Here is a 13,529-nt window from a genome sequence, read left to right as displayed (position 1 = left end):
CCCCACACTCATCTACTTCATACAACCCTCCCATCTAATCATACTCGGCCCTCCCACCCTTCTTACTCCACTCCAACCAACTCCCCCGATACTCACCAACCTTCTGATAGCCAACCTGCCTCGCCAACCCCGCAGCGGCAGAACTCCTAACCCCAGCCTTGCAATAAAACACCAATTCTTGATCGGCCGTCGGCTTCTCAAACCCGAATTTATCTTCGAATTCATGGGCGGGCATAAATAGCGCGTCGGGGGCGGAGCCGACGGGGATGTTTATGGCAGAGGGGATGAAGCCTGCGCTGTATTCGGCGGGTTCGCGGACGTCTGTGGGAGGAGCAGAGGGTGTTAGTGAGATTAATGGAGATAGGATAGGTGTGAAGGAGGAGGAGGAGGGGGAGGAGGAGCATACCGATGAGTACACGTGAAGAGTCTGGTTGTTCGGAGAGTTGCTTTATGGATTCAAAGTCCCAGATTTTGGTGTCGGGTTTGCCTTCGGTGCTGTGGAAGCGTTGGTGGACGAGACATGTTGCTGGTCGTCGGATTGTGCTTTGAAGCTTTGGTGTCGATTGGAGTAGTGCTGAGGCTTGTATTCTGGCAGGTCGTGTTGATGCGATTGCTGCTCTTGCAGCGATGGTGGAGACTCTTTTTAGCGACATGGTGGGTGTGGATGTGGCGTGTTTACAGAAGGATGGGTTAATGTTGGAGGACACTTGAAGGTTGCATCATCGCTAGAGCGTCGGCCTTGTTCTCCGCAAACCGACGTCTCCGATCATGGTCATTTCGTAGCCAGGCCCTCTCAAGCATCTTGTGACACGAAGTACAATGTCACAAGGAACATGTTCTAAATCAGAGTACAAGCGGTAGATGGATCGTCTCAAGAACATTAAAATAATTAGTCTATCATTTGAACAATTAAGTAGGGGGAATATTCCTGCACTTCTAATCACATTTGCTGTCTTTGCATGTAATTTTCTCTTCAACAAGCACAGAATTGTAATCTCCTCTCTAATTTCTCTTGCTGAACGTAAGAAGACAGTCATCCTGCGAAGTGTTGTTAGTATGAGTTCAGTTGTACGAAGACCAGTTTCAGCACATACCTGAGGGAAAATCGTGGCGAAAATCTTAATCTCCTCTGACAAGGGCGTAATTTCGTGCTTCCAGTCCATCTCAACACAAGCTTTGCCAATCATGGCCATCAGATTGAGCGTAGCATAGGTCTGTCCGAGACAGTAATGGGGTCCTGTGCCGAATACAAGCCAGTTCTTGGGGTGCTTCTCGGCGTCACCGCTGATCCATCTCTCTGGGTCGAAAGTCTCGGGCTCAGGGTATGCTACAGGGTCGTGAAGGGCGGGATATGTTGTGGGGATGATCATAGATCCCTTCTTCGCCGTGTATGTCTCGGTGACGGGGAAGTCCTTCTTGACGAGGTAGGGGACCATGAGGACGGGAGGGCGGTAACGGAGCTGCTCCTTGACGACTGCTCTGGTGTAAGGCATTGACTCGAGCATATCCATAGTCAGACGAGCATTCTTGTCGCCATGGCGAACACGCATGTTCTCCTCGCGCAGCTTCTCCATAACATCGGGACGGTCGGCAACAATCTGGAAGAGCCAAGTGGCGGCACTGCTGGTGGCATCCTGAGAAGCGAAGAGGAAAGTAAACAGAGTCTGGGCAATCTCAAAGTCGGTGAAAGTGCGAATAAGGAATGGAGGCTTCTCGGAGTCGTCCACCTTTTCACCACTGGCCAACTTTGCGCGGTAGGCTTCGGAATCGATCATCTGCTTAACCCAGGCATCGAGAATGCTGTGGATCTCACCACCAACACTCATGCGAACCTTTGCCTTTGCGGCACACTTGGCGAACTCGTCAAGGACCATGTCAGCAGCCTTCTTTCCGTACCAAGTCTTTGTGAAGGGGAGAATGATAGGGAAGTTGACAAGCTCAAGAGCAGCGGTGATCATGTAGTAGTCGTCGGCAATCTTCTTGATGGCCTCGTCACTGATGTAGTGACCAACAAAGGTTCTGCAGGAGACGGCGCAGAGAAGTTCTCTGAACTCGGGCATGAATGCGACGGGCTTGTTACCAGCATCCTTGGAGACCTTGAGGAAACGGGCAAAGTATGTATCGTAGACCTCCTCTTGGTTGGGCAAGTAAAGCTCGAGAGCCTGGCGGGTGAAGAGACCGTTGAGACCCTTGCGGTAGTCGACGTGAGCCTTGCCGTCAAGGAAGACCCAGTTGGTCGGGCGAAGGAGTTTGTAGGCAATGTCGACGACGCATGGCTTGACGTAGGTAGGAGAGTTGAAGACCTTGCGGGCCATGTCGCGTGTCGATGCGATAACGACAAACTTGTGGAAGACGGAAACGCAACTCAGAGGGCCACTCTGCCATTTTGCGTTGTACGTTTGGAACTTTGGGTTGACGGATTCGAGGAAAGGTCCAATGAAGGGAATCTTGAACATGGGACCCACGATGGAGCCCTTGTTGTATTGGTATGATGCTGCCATTGAGTCAGTCTTTTGTTCGCGAATTGGGTAGACTCGGCATCGCTCAAACTCACCCTGATCGTACAGAACAGCGCCAATGAGCAGAGTAAAGACAACAGTCCATGCATTTACTCCTGCAAGCAGACGCTGTAAGAAACCCTCAGGCGCAATGGCACTGATCTTTGCAAAGGCCGCATCTGCGACGGGCGAGGCATAGCTCGCGTTCATGACAGACATAGTGAGATGTCCGCCGCTGTATCCCACTCTGAACACCCAGAAAGAAAGACAGAACAGAAAAAAGGGTATGAAGTGAAAGTAAAGACGAATCTCCTCTGAAAGAAAAGAGCCGCTCAAGAGAGGAAAAGAAGGAATGGATCTCACACGCCTCCCGAAATGCAAAAGTCGATTACAATGGCACTTGTCGCGATAGGATGGCCACCACCCAAGACCAGCACTGTTTAAATTGTACGCATCAACAAAATCGAACCATTTTCGCGTTGAACCCCTCGGATCTGCGCCTTCCGATTTGCCAGAATGTAATCTCCGCCGCGTCCCTAACCGTCGTAAATCGTATGTACCCCTTGACCGGCGCTTTCGGTCGCATCTGCCGAATCATCGACGGCAAAGTGTTTTGTTTGAGCTTGACAAGAGCTTCTATGACCCGACATATTCTGACTTGATATTCATGCGACTCTCTGATCTGGTGTTTCCTTCGTAAACCAGAGATGTGAAGAAAATGTTGTGCAATCCGTCACGCGCAGAGATTGGCTTGCGACACAAAGAAGATGCGGCTCCTTGAGGCTAAAGTGCATCACGTACGTCATGGCTGGAGAAAGCAATATTGCGACAAGAGAGCAGACGCCTTCGATCTCCATCCCAACTCAGCATCAAATTATCAAGATGGGAAACGAATCGAAGGAGCAGTTCCCATGGGACCTCGGTGTCTTTGACGCACACTGTCATCCGACAGATACCGTCGCCAACATCTCCTCGATCCCGGACATGCGTGCCAAAATATTGACCATCATGGCAACTCGTGCTCAAGACCAGGAATTGGTAGCAGAGACTGCTGAAAAACTTGGTGTCAAGAGCAAGTCGCAACGAGACTGGAGGTAGGTACTGTAGTCAAGGTACACTTCCGCCCTGTTCAAGCCTTTTGCTGTTCGTCGTCTGTACCAGACCGAGGCTAACAAGAATACAGTTCTAAGCAGAAAGTGATACCTTGTTTTGGCTGGCATCCATGGTTCTCTCACCAATTGTTCGACGAAGCAATCTACCCTGCCACCACCACTCTCACATCTGACCAGAAAGTCGAACACTACCAAGCAGCCTTGACGCCCAGGCCCACTGACCGCGACTTTCTCCTTCGCCTACCCGACCCACGCCCTCTCTCTGTCTTCCTCGCCGAGACAAGACAATACCTCGAGAAATATCCTCTTTCTCTGATCGGTGAGGTCGGACTGGACAAGCAGTTCCGTATCCCAGAAGCCCGGTTACCAGACCAAAAGACCGAAAGAGACGAAGCCTTGACGCCAGGAGGTCGTGAGGGTAGACAATTATCTCCTTACCGCGTCTCCATGGATCATCAAAAGAAAGTCTTGCTCGCCCAATTACATCTGGCAGGAGAACTAGGTCGCGCGACCTCTGTGCATGGCGTACAAGCTCACGGCGTCGTCTTCAATACCTTGCAAGAAACATGGAAAGGCCACGAACGAATAGTGCTCAGCAAGCGTGAAAGAAAAAAGCAAGAAGCCGCCAGCCAGACCCCTACCTCTGCTCGAGACGAATATATGACAGAAGGCCAAGGTCAACCAAAGTCAACACCTTACGCCCCACGCATATGCCTTCATTCCTACTCCGGTCCCCCAGAAACAATAAAACAATACCTCGACCCTCGCATCCCTGCGCAAATCTTCTTCTCCTTCTCCTCTGTTGTCAATTTCTCTCACGCAGGCGTGTCGAAATCAGAGGAAGCTGTCAAGACTGTTCCGGATGACAAGATCTTGATTGAGAGTGATTTGGATGCTGCTGGTGAGAGGATGGATGGGTATCTTGAGGAGATTGTGAGGAAGATATGTGAGATCAAGGGGTGGGGGCTGGAAGAGGGTGTCAAGCAGTTGGCGCACAACTGGAGGAGTTTTGTGTTTGGCGACGAGTAAGAAGACATATCAAAATGCAGAGGGTTGTGATTCTGCGCAACGCTCTCCTGACAGCTCCCATCATCCCAGAGAACAACCGACCAGTGCACTTCGGAAGCGTTCAAGAATTTGCATGTATGTATGGCATATTCGACCGCTCTGAAAATTACACCGTCAGGCATATGGGAAGTTTAAACGATGCCAACGCTCATATCAGAGTCGATGAGATATCGCAGCCGCAATACGACACCCATTAGCTTTCTTTCTGCGCGAGACAGTACCACGCCTAAACTACAATAGAAGTGTTGCAACATCTCACATCCCACCAAGACATCCAACACCAGCAATGTCTTCGCGCACCTGCTCTACTCTGCCTAGCTACTTGCTACATCTCCTTCCTATACTCTCTCTATCTCTCTTTCACACCATCTACCGCTATACCAAGCATCTAAACCTATCAACACTGTCAAGGAGGAGATCCAAATGCCAAAGTCAAACAAACAGACTAATAAATGCCGCGGCCGTACTCCGTACCCAAAAACTCGCATCTTCGATCCTCCTCCCGGCTTCACACCTTCTTGTCCCAATCCAGCATGGGCGGCTCATCCACTTACAGTCTACGAACAATCTCAATCTCTAAGCGATTTCCTCAGAGATTTGAGAAATGGCGTTACTGGACCGCCTGATGATCCCACTGTTGATCCCGAACAATCAGCGCCAGCAGAGGTGAGAGGTGGTGACGCGGGTGGAGGAGCAGGAGAATATCCTGGCCCTGATATAGGAGGCCGCATCATGGAATCTGGCCCTCCCGAATCTCCAGGAGAGGACTTGGATTTCACATGGATCGTCGAGTATCCGGGAGGAGGTTCAGAAACTCTGAGATTAGATGGTGGTATCGACAAAGAGGTTGTTGATGAACCGAACAAGGAATCACAAAACAACCCAGAGAACAAAGGTCAAGACTCCAATCAAGCTTCGCCTGTGATTCCCGTCGACTTGCCTGAGTTTCCAATCTTCGAACCTGCACCACACGAACCAATATCACCTCCAGAAACACCAGAACAACAAAAGCCTCCACCACCAAATCTGGATCCGATAATATTCTCCACCGCCTACGAACGGGATCTTGCTCAACAACTCAAAGAGTACAATGAAAATACACCCTGGCCTGTCACTCTCGGCGAGAAACTCTCTCCAGCGCCGGCATGGCATGCAGAATGTCCGGAGGGCTATGAACCCATACCATGTGCCGGATATCCTCTCGAGAGAAGACAGCGTCAGCTCTGGCTTCCGGCGGGACATGATCAGAGTATTGAGAGAGACAAGGCTGGCCATTACTGTCTTGACTTGCCAGAGTGGGACAGATGTGTGATGGGTAAATGCAGTGGTTGTGAGATTTGTCGTCCGGGCTATCGGGGTTGATCTCGGGAATGGGCAGACATTCCCTTGTGACCAAAATGCTCATGGTTGCTCAGCTGTTACAGTCGTCACACAAAGTAGGAATCGCGTTACGGAGAGACATCAGCGGAGAGGCTAGCTTTCCCAGATTCATCATGTCTTGATCTGGAGATAGATGTGACAGAGGTTAGCACACACACAGACGAAAGAGTGCCCCCGGATAATGGCAGCCTGTTGCAATAGCTTGCAAGTCTATAAATCAAGTTCGATTCTCGTCGACTCTTGTGGTTGCATCCAGTGCCAAGATATGTGGTCACTAGGCGAATACGTCGCTGGTTTGAGTGCTGCCAAGTGCAAGAAAGCCAGATTACCAAGGTGGCACCTTGATGCAAGTACATTGAGATTTTGTATAAGCTAAGTCCGCATCTCCTGCTTGATCAGTGAGTTGTAGCGTAGAGGCAACAGTGACTGTGAGGTATCCACACGTTACGATGCTGGAGTCTACTCCGTCTCCTGGTGTTCAAGAAGGTTGGCAAGATAGGCAGGGTCCCTTCGGGATCCGGGCGGTCTCAACGGTTGCATGGTCGGTGCGCAACGCGTGGTGAGTGGGAAGTGGAGCAGTCGCGTCGTCTGAATAGTTGCATCACCGCGACAATGTTGAATTGATATCTGTGCTCTCCAAGTCGCGACAACCGAATCATTTCTACACAGAGCCATGGAGACACTGGCCGCATCTTCGAGGCCAGATTTGAGTATACCAGTGCCTGGAGTGGGTAAAGACTTCGAGATGCATCCGTCAGGCCCATCCGCCTCGGCCGCCGTAAACCCCGCGACGCGAATGCTACCGCCACCATCAGTCAACCAGGACATCAATCACCAATCGCATACACAGTGGAAGGAGTCTCGGTCTGCTCAGAGCGAAGCCCATACCTCGAGTATCGATCTTGTCGGTACTGAGCCATCTCAACCGGTATCGCCGGTTGTGCCGAAGGACAATGACCAGAACGACGCGTCGCAGTCGAGTAGCCAAGTGCGCACTCCAGAAGACAGCTCGCAATCCCAGACGGACTCTTTGAACAGTCCAACGAGACACAAGAGAACAGCAAGTGGCCTGCTCAAAGTTGTCGACACTCCCGCCGATCAAAGGCCACGCGCCGAGAGCGTGAGCTCGTCTGGTAGCAAGGCCGGCGAGGTGAGTTCGCGCAGTACCTTGAGGGAGAGCCCCACTGACGCGACGTATCAGGCTGCTGCTGCGCTCAAAACGCGACTCGCGTATGCCATGGTCAAAGTACAACATGGCTGGGAGCATCGCAACATCAACGAGGTCGAGAAGTTGGCTGCAGCCTTGCACCCACGTATGGCTGCTTCACCGCCATCGTCCAGTGCGCCGATAGACATCCGCTCACCACCCTCAAAACGACGCTCCGGAGCCGGCATGGTGTCCTGGTCCCTGCCAGATTCGAGCACAGCCGTCAATGGCTCTTCGCAGAACAGCGCCATCTACAGGCGTCCGTCAGCCTCATCTCCGCCTGCTCAAGTCCCCTCAACACCAAAGTCTCGACCAGCGCAAGTACGCTCGACGATGCCGACCCAGCAGGCCGAGCAAGACGCTATGGACGCCTTGATGCTTATGGGTGGCAGTCCCGGTAATGGTGGGAAGTTCCCTCCCTCGCAGCCCTCGTCATCACAGCAGATGTTACATGCTCAATCACACCAGACCTGGAACAGTCAAGGCTCGGCAAAAGCACACAGCCGTCCTCGCTCAGACTCTCCAACCGTCATAGGAAGGCCACCTAAGCGGCCAGCGGCCCTAAGTCGCAACAACAGTAGCACTTCCGAAGTTAGTATCGCCAACAGCGAGATTCGAGAGGCGAGAGAACGGGTTCTGGATGACGCCGAAGAGGCGGCATGAAGGAGTTCCCTCATTTGGTCAAGGTTCGTCTTCTCTTACAATCTGTGTGGTTTAGCAAGGGGAAACAAGATACCCTTCTTTTGTGGAGTTCAGGAGTCAATGTCTCTCTATCCATCGTTTCAGCATATCCGAGGCGTTTGCTGTTTGTAAGCGTAGTATGAATGTATTGCATAGTTTTCGTTGTCGTCTTCATCAAGAGGGTTGTCAAGAGATTCTGAACAGGAAGTGAAGCATCTCAGGATATGAGGAAGGGTAGATTCGGTATGAACGCCATTGCTTGCAGGCGTACACCTGGTTCTCTCCTGTCAGATGCACATGTCCGAAGCGTCGCATTTTGATTTGCAGCAAGTGAAAGTTCAGGACGTCAACAAAGTCGCCAGGACGTGCCTTCCCTTCCACTCCAGCGATCTGAACTCGCAAGCATCGCAACTCCTTGATCAACACGCTGTCGCAAACCGTCTCTCGCTCACACCAGCTGCATTGCATCTGCCTCAACCACTTCATCTAGTCGAAGGCAGCAATCACTTACCACGACTACCATGGCTCCAGCAACATCCTTCTCCAAGCTGCCACTTGCTCTGACATGAAAGACAAGTTGATGACACTCATTGTCGGCAGCGATGAGGCACACTTCACTTTGTTCCACGAGGTTCTGGCCTTCCACTCCGCCTTCTTTGCTGACGCCATCAAGTGAAGTTGCTACAGTGAATCTACGGACAACACTGTGCGCATGCCTTAGGACTCACCTAATGTGGTTCGCGAGTAAGTGGAGACATAGCCACAAACGATGCAGCGACTGACCACAAGTGCAACCATAGATTCCTTCGCTGGATCACTGACCACAGAGTCGGCGGCTATGGTGCCGGCTCTGACAATCCCTCTCTTGACCCCTGGGGCTACTTAGATATCATGGCTGAGGCATACATCTTCGGCAACAGGTATGGCATTCCGCTTCCAGAATGTTGCCGTCAACGAGATCATAAATCTGTTCCATAACCAGTTCGCATTTCCTTGCGCTAGTACCATCGACAAGATCTAAGATCGCACTCCATTCGGTGCCACTCCTCGCAGACTCGTTACCGACATGATTGTCCTCTCTCACGACAACGTCGGGGCTCTCATCGATGGCCAAGCTCGCTTCGATGACGCCTTTCACTTCGAGTTCGTCCAAGATCTCGTCAAGCGCCTTTACAGAGCTACCACCCACGAATCCAGCTACCAAAGCCAACGTATGACCCGTAAGGACTGGAAATATACTAAACGTTGCGATTATCACGTCTCGGAAGTCACCGCTCGTACGAACGGTAAGAAAGTTGGTCGGCACCTAGCCTTGTCTTACAAAATCGTGCTCACAAGTCCCCTGTCAGATCATTGAACGCTGCAGGGCCGAAGGTCTGCCTTGAGCGACTTGATTCGTTCTGCTCTCCGGAGTCCACGCCCAGCAGCTTGATTTATCTCGAGGAAGACACCGAGTGCAGAAGTGCTGTCAGACCTTTGTTAACAGTTGAAAAAGAGGGGGGAGTGAAAGCCTGCTGGACGACCCCTCGAATATGAGAAGGAGAGCCCATAGGCTGGCATTGCTCTCGGGTCTAGGTAGAAAAGCTGCTCTAATTCATGGCAGGATGGTTACTCAACCAATCGCTGATACAATCCCGCCACCCAACCCCTGCTAGTGACTCCGTTACCTTGTGACGTGGGAACCATCAAGAACAGGCATTGTCGCGAAATAGTGAGGTGGTTGCTGCTGATGACATAGAATCGCAACATTGTGACGACGCTTGCATTGCGAGCCATTGGCGGCCAGTCACGAATGTTGTCCTTTGTTCATGGTCTGCACAAGAGAGAGCAGGAAGGCTAACAAATCAAGGTACAAACCAACGAGCAATACCTGTGACCATATCTATTGGTCCGGCCTTACTGACGTGTAACTCTCAAAGCCACAGGCAAGCAAGTGCTTGGGGCACTGCATACACCGAGCCTCGAATGACAGAGCCTTGTTCTTCCGAATCACAGGAACCGGTTTCAACAACACCAAAGAGGAATTGACTTGGTCACTCGGGTCTGTAGTGCCAACATGAATCTGTGAATCTGTTTGTCGAAAAGATCGGTAATGTGTGGCCATCTCTTGGAAGAGTGAGTGTAGTCACTTTGCAGTCTACAAAAGTGCTGACTCTTTCGTTTGCTCTCCTTCTCTGTCATTCTCGCTTTGACGATCATTATTCATTCGAAGGACCACTTTTTGTTCCTGTATATATATTCCAGTTTCAAGTTGATGCTCTGAGCGGCAACCTCGTTGTGGACTGGGTGAACTCGTTCAGCAAATACTCTCGACAGGTATGAACTTTTTGCCGCACATCCACTGGATCTCCAGAAGGTCTTGATCTGTGCCCACGGCTTCCTCATCTTTGGCTGGACCCACCACGACGTTCAGGAAGCATACTGCGATGACCTTGGCCTTGGGACTCTTCACTATCGAGCTATATCGCCGTCGATGGTGTGTCCTCATCTCGGTCTCTCGCTACAATCCGACTTCTCCGGCCCTCCTCTCGCAAACCACATCACCTCGCCCGGAGGTTTTGCGGAGAGAGACGTCAAGCGCTTTTTTGGTCCTCTTGATTGTGAGAAAGAGCTTGGAGCATACTATATAAGAAGCATGAAACCAAATCGGACACTCCGATTTGTTCATGGAGCCTCATCGACATCATCTCTACAGATCCTGCGTCGAGGGCTTCGGACAGCAAGACACCATGGCTTGTTCTCTCTGGCACGAAGCTGATGGCTATTATATGAGCTAGCCGTTCAACACCACACAGGGTTAAGGCTTCCTAATCTCAGCTTGTATATACATTCGCAGTATGTTTGTCTAATTGGTTTCTCAAAAATTGCTGCAAGTCTGTTCAGATGAGCGACTACGAACACTACGCCATGACGGCTGCGTCTTCTCGCACGTACTGGAACGCTGGTATGGTCAATCGCGCTCACGGCAATGGCAAAATTTCTGGCGTGTTCGTCTTCAACACAGAAAGCATGAAAATCACGAGACGCATCTTCGTCACTTTTGTCGCCAGGATATACACCGTTCACCCCCGAGTCTGGCCAGACCTCTTCATACACAAGAGATACTGGACTTATGGCTTCTGGGTGATAGGAAAGTTCGCCAAAACTCAGGATACGGCGAATATCAACCTCATTCTGGTGAACGACTGCGGTATATATGTGGAATCGAAGAGTAAGAAACTTGGCCCGGATGTCTATATCGGTCTCTGCCGTTTCACTCTGGCATGGTCGAGCTCTCGCGCCTATGTTGTTGGGAGCGCATGGTTTGAGATGGCTGAGTTGCTGAGGGCGCTTGTACTCCAGAAGGAAGCACATCGGTTCCCAGAACGTTTGTTGCAGGTGTTGCAAGGCAAGAACCATATCTTCTTTGTGGTACCGTCTTCCACAACATGTTTAGTGCCTCGAGACAAGGACACCCATGCATCTCCGTCTGCCGTAATTACCGCTGAATCAACAATACATCAGCGACGACAATACCACTGTATCTCGTATGGGTCTACGTCGACGGCCGAGAGGACGTGTGTCGCCTCTACAAGGCTTATATACGGACAGACTCAGCTACAGCTTGGTATCTCGTCCGACTTCTGCAACGTTATCTTCTTGCTTCTGGGTCTTGTGTCGACTTCAGGGAAAGAAGAAGAAGAAGAAGAAGAAGAAGAAGTAGAAGAAAAGGCAGAAGGAATTTCGACAAGACTGCTTATACGAGAGTTACGCGGAGTCCTGAATGATTCCAGCAATGTTGGACTTTGGCACTTTGCTACAGTACTAACCAGCCTCTGATGGTGCAAGGCAGACTAGGTGTTCTCGCACCTACATTGTTTCGACCATGAGACTTGTCTCCTCTCATGGATTCTTTTCGGTGCCGTACGTTGTATTTATAGCGAGGTCGATACTACCACCGCCCCACAATGATCCTATAATCAGTTTGAGGATGAAAGCTGTTTGTCTTCGCTCTGTCTCCTTGCTCTCCTGTGTTGCTAGGGAGTTGAGATACAAAGCTGACGGAGCAAATGTTCAAAATATCTTCCTGCTGGAGTTCCTTCAGGACTCAATGGCTCTGCTCTACGTTAAAGACGGCGAGAAGCTACTATATAGGAGTCGAAGAGCTAGCCATCTACCCGGTCACAAACGAGGATTGAAGTTCCACATCGGCAGCAGATCCACCAGACAGCTGGATCGGTCTCCTTTCCTCCAGTCTATCTGGCGACGGTAAGTCCTCCGACAGCTGTGGATCACAGGTAAAAGAATCCCGCGAGATCGCTGATCTCCGAGAATTGGAAGGATCAGAGTCTGTGCCTCTGGATGATGATGATAGAGGGTATATGAGTTCAGGAGGCAGAGCTGTTTGCAGTCAGAACGTCTGGGCTCCCAAGACCAGCAACGGCCATCACAACTCAAGGCTCAAACTATCGGTCTGGAGTACCATGAGCTCTATGCCACACTCGGCTCGTGCCTCACACCAATGATGTGTTTTGGTCGACACACATATATATATACGTCTGCGACTGGCGCCGCTTACAGCAGTGGTCAGAGCCACACTCTCCTCCACCGTAAGACGCCATCATACTATACGTTGACGACGATCGCTACAACAGGACTCGATGTAACTATATATAAAGCAGACTCAAGAAAACGCGGTTGGCATAGAGTCTCAGTTGTCCATCGAGTGGCCATCATTCTGCTTCCCACTTGTTGGGTCCCAGTCAGGACTTTGGGTTCTCGAGCTTTCCATCCACGGTTGTGTTCAGTGTCGCACCTTACGTTCGTGGATGCCCACCAAGACGAGTATATCATGGGTCGGAAGACAGTTCTTTCCAACCATTGCATCAAGTCAGCTACGCTGACATCAGGACTGGATGGTTGCGTGGGCACTGGTCAGTACTACCGCGACCGCAAAAACCGATAGAGAGGCTGTATGTATACAGTTGTAGACACTAGAGAGTGACTAGCAATGAGACAGCGTCGAAGCTGGCATGGAGCCATCCTTCCACTCGTCTTATTTCGTCACTCTACATCGTTCCGCACATACTGGACCTCCGGTGACTCCAGACATACCCATGGCGATGGCAAGTCATCAGGACTTCTCGTCTCCAGCACCGAAAGCATGACGAGTACTGATGCTGAGTTTCTCGTTTGGTTACTCGTTGAGCAGCCTGCCAGCAAGTCTGGACGCGACAGGAAGACCCTCATCGACCACTTCGAGGTTTCGACACCGACAAACTTGATGTCTTTGGTCTTTACTCGAGCAGTCTTATCGTAAGCAAATGATGTTTTGTGTAGGATAATATTTATATTGGCCAGACCACTCTCCATCAAATGGTGAGATGGCCGAGCGGTCTAAGGCGCCAGCTTAAGGTTCTTCCAATACGCTGGTCCGAAAGGGCGTGGGTTCAAATCCCACTCTCATCAATATCCTTTTGCCCAAAGTGTGCAAATCACAGGTGGAGAAGAAAGAGTGTTGAGGTGTGGTGGAGATTGGTTTTGTCGAAAAATTCTGTTCCGGTTTGTGGACCCTTGTTTATGCCTGAAGCCTGGTGATAGAAT

The 13,529-nt window shown here is 50.9% G+C and overlaps 7 protein-coding genes across 7 annotated transcripts; 3 read left to right on the top strand and 4 right to left on the bottom strand.

Annotated features, from left to right (window-relative positions):
• Window position 1: 1 nt before the first annotated feature.
• AUEXF2481DRAFT_477380 (uncharacterized protein) lies at window positions 2–844 on the bottom strand. The gene is made up of 2 exons (XM_013491593.1): window positions 407–844; window positions 2–321 (listed from the first exon to the last, which is right to left on the bottom strand). The coding sequence occupies exons 1-2, from the start codon at window positions 651–653 to the stop codon at window positions 35–37; spliced, it is 534 nt and encodes a 177-aa protein (XP_013347047.1). The 5' UTR covers window positions 654–844; the 3' UTR covers window positions 2–34.
• Window positions 845–916: 72 nt separating this feature from the next.
• On the bottom strand, window positions 917–3,156 carry AUEXF2481DRAFT_36787 (uncharacterized protein). The gene is made up of 3 exons (XM_013491372.1): window positions 2,555–3,156; window positions 1,095–2,494; window positions 917–1,038 (listed from the first exon to the last, which is right to left on the bottom strand). Exons 1-3 carry the CDS (start codon window positions 2,715–2,717, stop codon window positions 1,003–1,005), a joined length of 1,599 nt encoding a protein of 532 aa, XP_013346826.1. The 5' UTR covers window positions 2,718–3,156; the 3' UTR covers window positions 917–1,002.
• On the top strand, window positions 3,140–4,870 carry AUEXF2481DRAFT_477343 (uncharacterized protein). The gene is made up of 2 exons (XM_013491592.1): window positions 3,140–3,592; window positions 3,682–4,870. Exons 1-2 carry the CDS (start codon window positions 3,303–3,305, stop codon window positions 4,637–4,639), a joined length of 1,248 nt encoding a protein of 415 aa, XP_013347046.1. The 5' UTR covers window positions 3,140–3,302; the 3' UTR covers window positions 4,640–4,870.
• AUEXF2481DRAFT_477508 (uncharacterized protein) lies at window positions 4,871–6,287 on the top strand. Its single transcript, XM_013491591.1, has one exon. It carries the CDS (start codon window positions 5,102–5,104, stop codon window positions 6,038–6,040), a length of 939 nt encoding a protein of 312 aa, XP_013347045.1. The 5' UTR covers window positions 4,871–5,101; the 3' UTR covers window positions 6,041–6,287.
• On the bottom strand, window positions 6,084–6,573 carry AUEXF2481DRAFT_477345 (uncharacterized protein). Its single transcript, XM_013491590.1, has one exon. The coding sequence runs from the start codon at window positions 6,412–6,414 to the stop codon at window positions 6,127–6,129; it is 288 nt and encodes a 95-aa protein (XP_013347044.1). The 5' UTR covers window positions 6,415–6,573; the 3' UTR covers window positions 6,084–6,126.
• On the bottom strand, window positions 6,287–7,728 carry AUEXF2481DRAFT_477494 (uncharacterized protein). The gene is made up of 3 exons (XM_013491589.1): window positions 6,947–7,728; window positions 6,502–6,857; window positions 6,287–6,448 (listed from the first exon to the last, which is right to left on the bottom strand). Exons 1-2 carry the CDS (start codon window positions 7,323–7,325, stop codon window positions 6,586–6,588), a joined length of 651 nt encoding a protein of 216 aa, XP_013347043.1. The 5' UTR covers window positions 7,326–7,728; the 3' UTR covers window positions 6,287–6,448; window positions 6,502–6,585.
• Window positions 7,729–10,829: 3,101 nt separating this feature from the next.
• Window positions 10,830–11,765, top strand: AUEXF2481DRAFT_2238 (uncharacterized protein; the record flags this gene model as incomplete). The annotated part of the gene is made up of 1 exon (XM_013491173.1): window positions 10,830–11,765. One exon carries the CDS (start codon window positions 10,830–10,832, stop codon window positions 11,763–11,765), a length of 936 nt encoding a protein of 311 aa, XP_013346627.1.
• Between the last annotated feature and the right edge of the window lie 1,764 nt (window positions 11,766–13,529).

This window comes from Aureobasidium subglaciale (assembly GCF_000721755.1).
Source record: "Aureobasidium subglaciale EXF-2481 unplaced genomic scaffold scaffold_3, whole genome shotgun sequence".
NCBI classification, from domain to species: domain Eukaryota; kingdom Fungi; phylum Ascomycota; class Dothideomycetes; order Dothideales; family Saccotheciaceae; genus Aureobasidium; species Aureobasidium subglaciale.
The sequence above is the reverse complement of the archived record's forward strand: the minus strand, read 5'-3'. Positions and strand labels throughout refer to the sequence as shown.

Coding starts and splice junctions, on each gene's coding strand:
- AUEXF2481DRAFT_477380 (XM_013491593.1), bottom strand. CDS start 653: ATGTCGCTAAAAAGAGTCTCCACCATCGCTGCAAGAGCAGCAATCGCA. Junction 322..406: donor CTCTTCACGTGTACTCATCG/GTATGCTCCTCC, acceptor CTCCTCCCACAG/ACGTCCGCGAACCCGCCGAA.
- AUEXF2481DRAFT_477345 (XM_013491590.1), bottom strand. CDS start 6,414: ATGTACTTGCATCAAGGTGCCACCTTGGTAATCTGGCTTTCTTGCACT.
- AUEXF2481DRAFT_477343 (XM_013491592.1), top strand. CDS start 3,303: ATGGCTGGAGAAAGCAATATTGCGACAAGAGAGCAGACGCCTTCGATC. Junction 3,593..3,681: donor AAGTCGCAACGAGACTGGAG/GTAGGTACTGTA, acceptor ACAAGAATACAG/TTCTAAGCAGAAAGTGATAC.
- AUEXF2481DRAFT_477494 (XM_013491589.1), bottom strand. CDS start 7,325: ATGCTCCCAGCCATGTTGTACTTTGACCATGGCATACGCGAGTCGCGT. Junction 6,858..6,946: donor CGACAAGATCGATACTCGAG/GTATGGGCTTCG, acceptor TGGTGGCGGTAG/CATTCGCGTCGCGGGGTTTA.
- AUEXF2481DRAFT_36787 (XM_013491372.1), bottom strand. CDS start 2,717: ATGTCTGTCATGAACGCGAGCTATGCCTCGCCCGTCGCAGATGCGGCC. Junction 2,495..2,554: donor CGCTGTTCTGTACGATCAGG/GTGAGTTTGAGC, acceptor ACTCAATGGCAG/CATCATACCAATACAACAAG. Junction 1,039..1,094: donor TCGCCACGATTTTCCCTCAG/GTATGTGCTGAA, acceptor AACACTTCGCAG/GATGACTGTCTTCTTACGTT.
- AUEXF2481DRAFT_477508 (XM_013491591.1), top strand. CDS start 5,102: ATGCCAAAGTCAAACAAACAGACTAATAAATGCCGCGGCCGTACTCCG.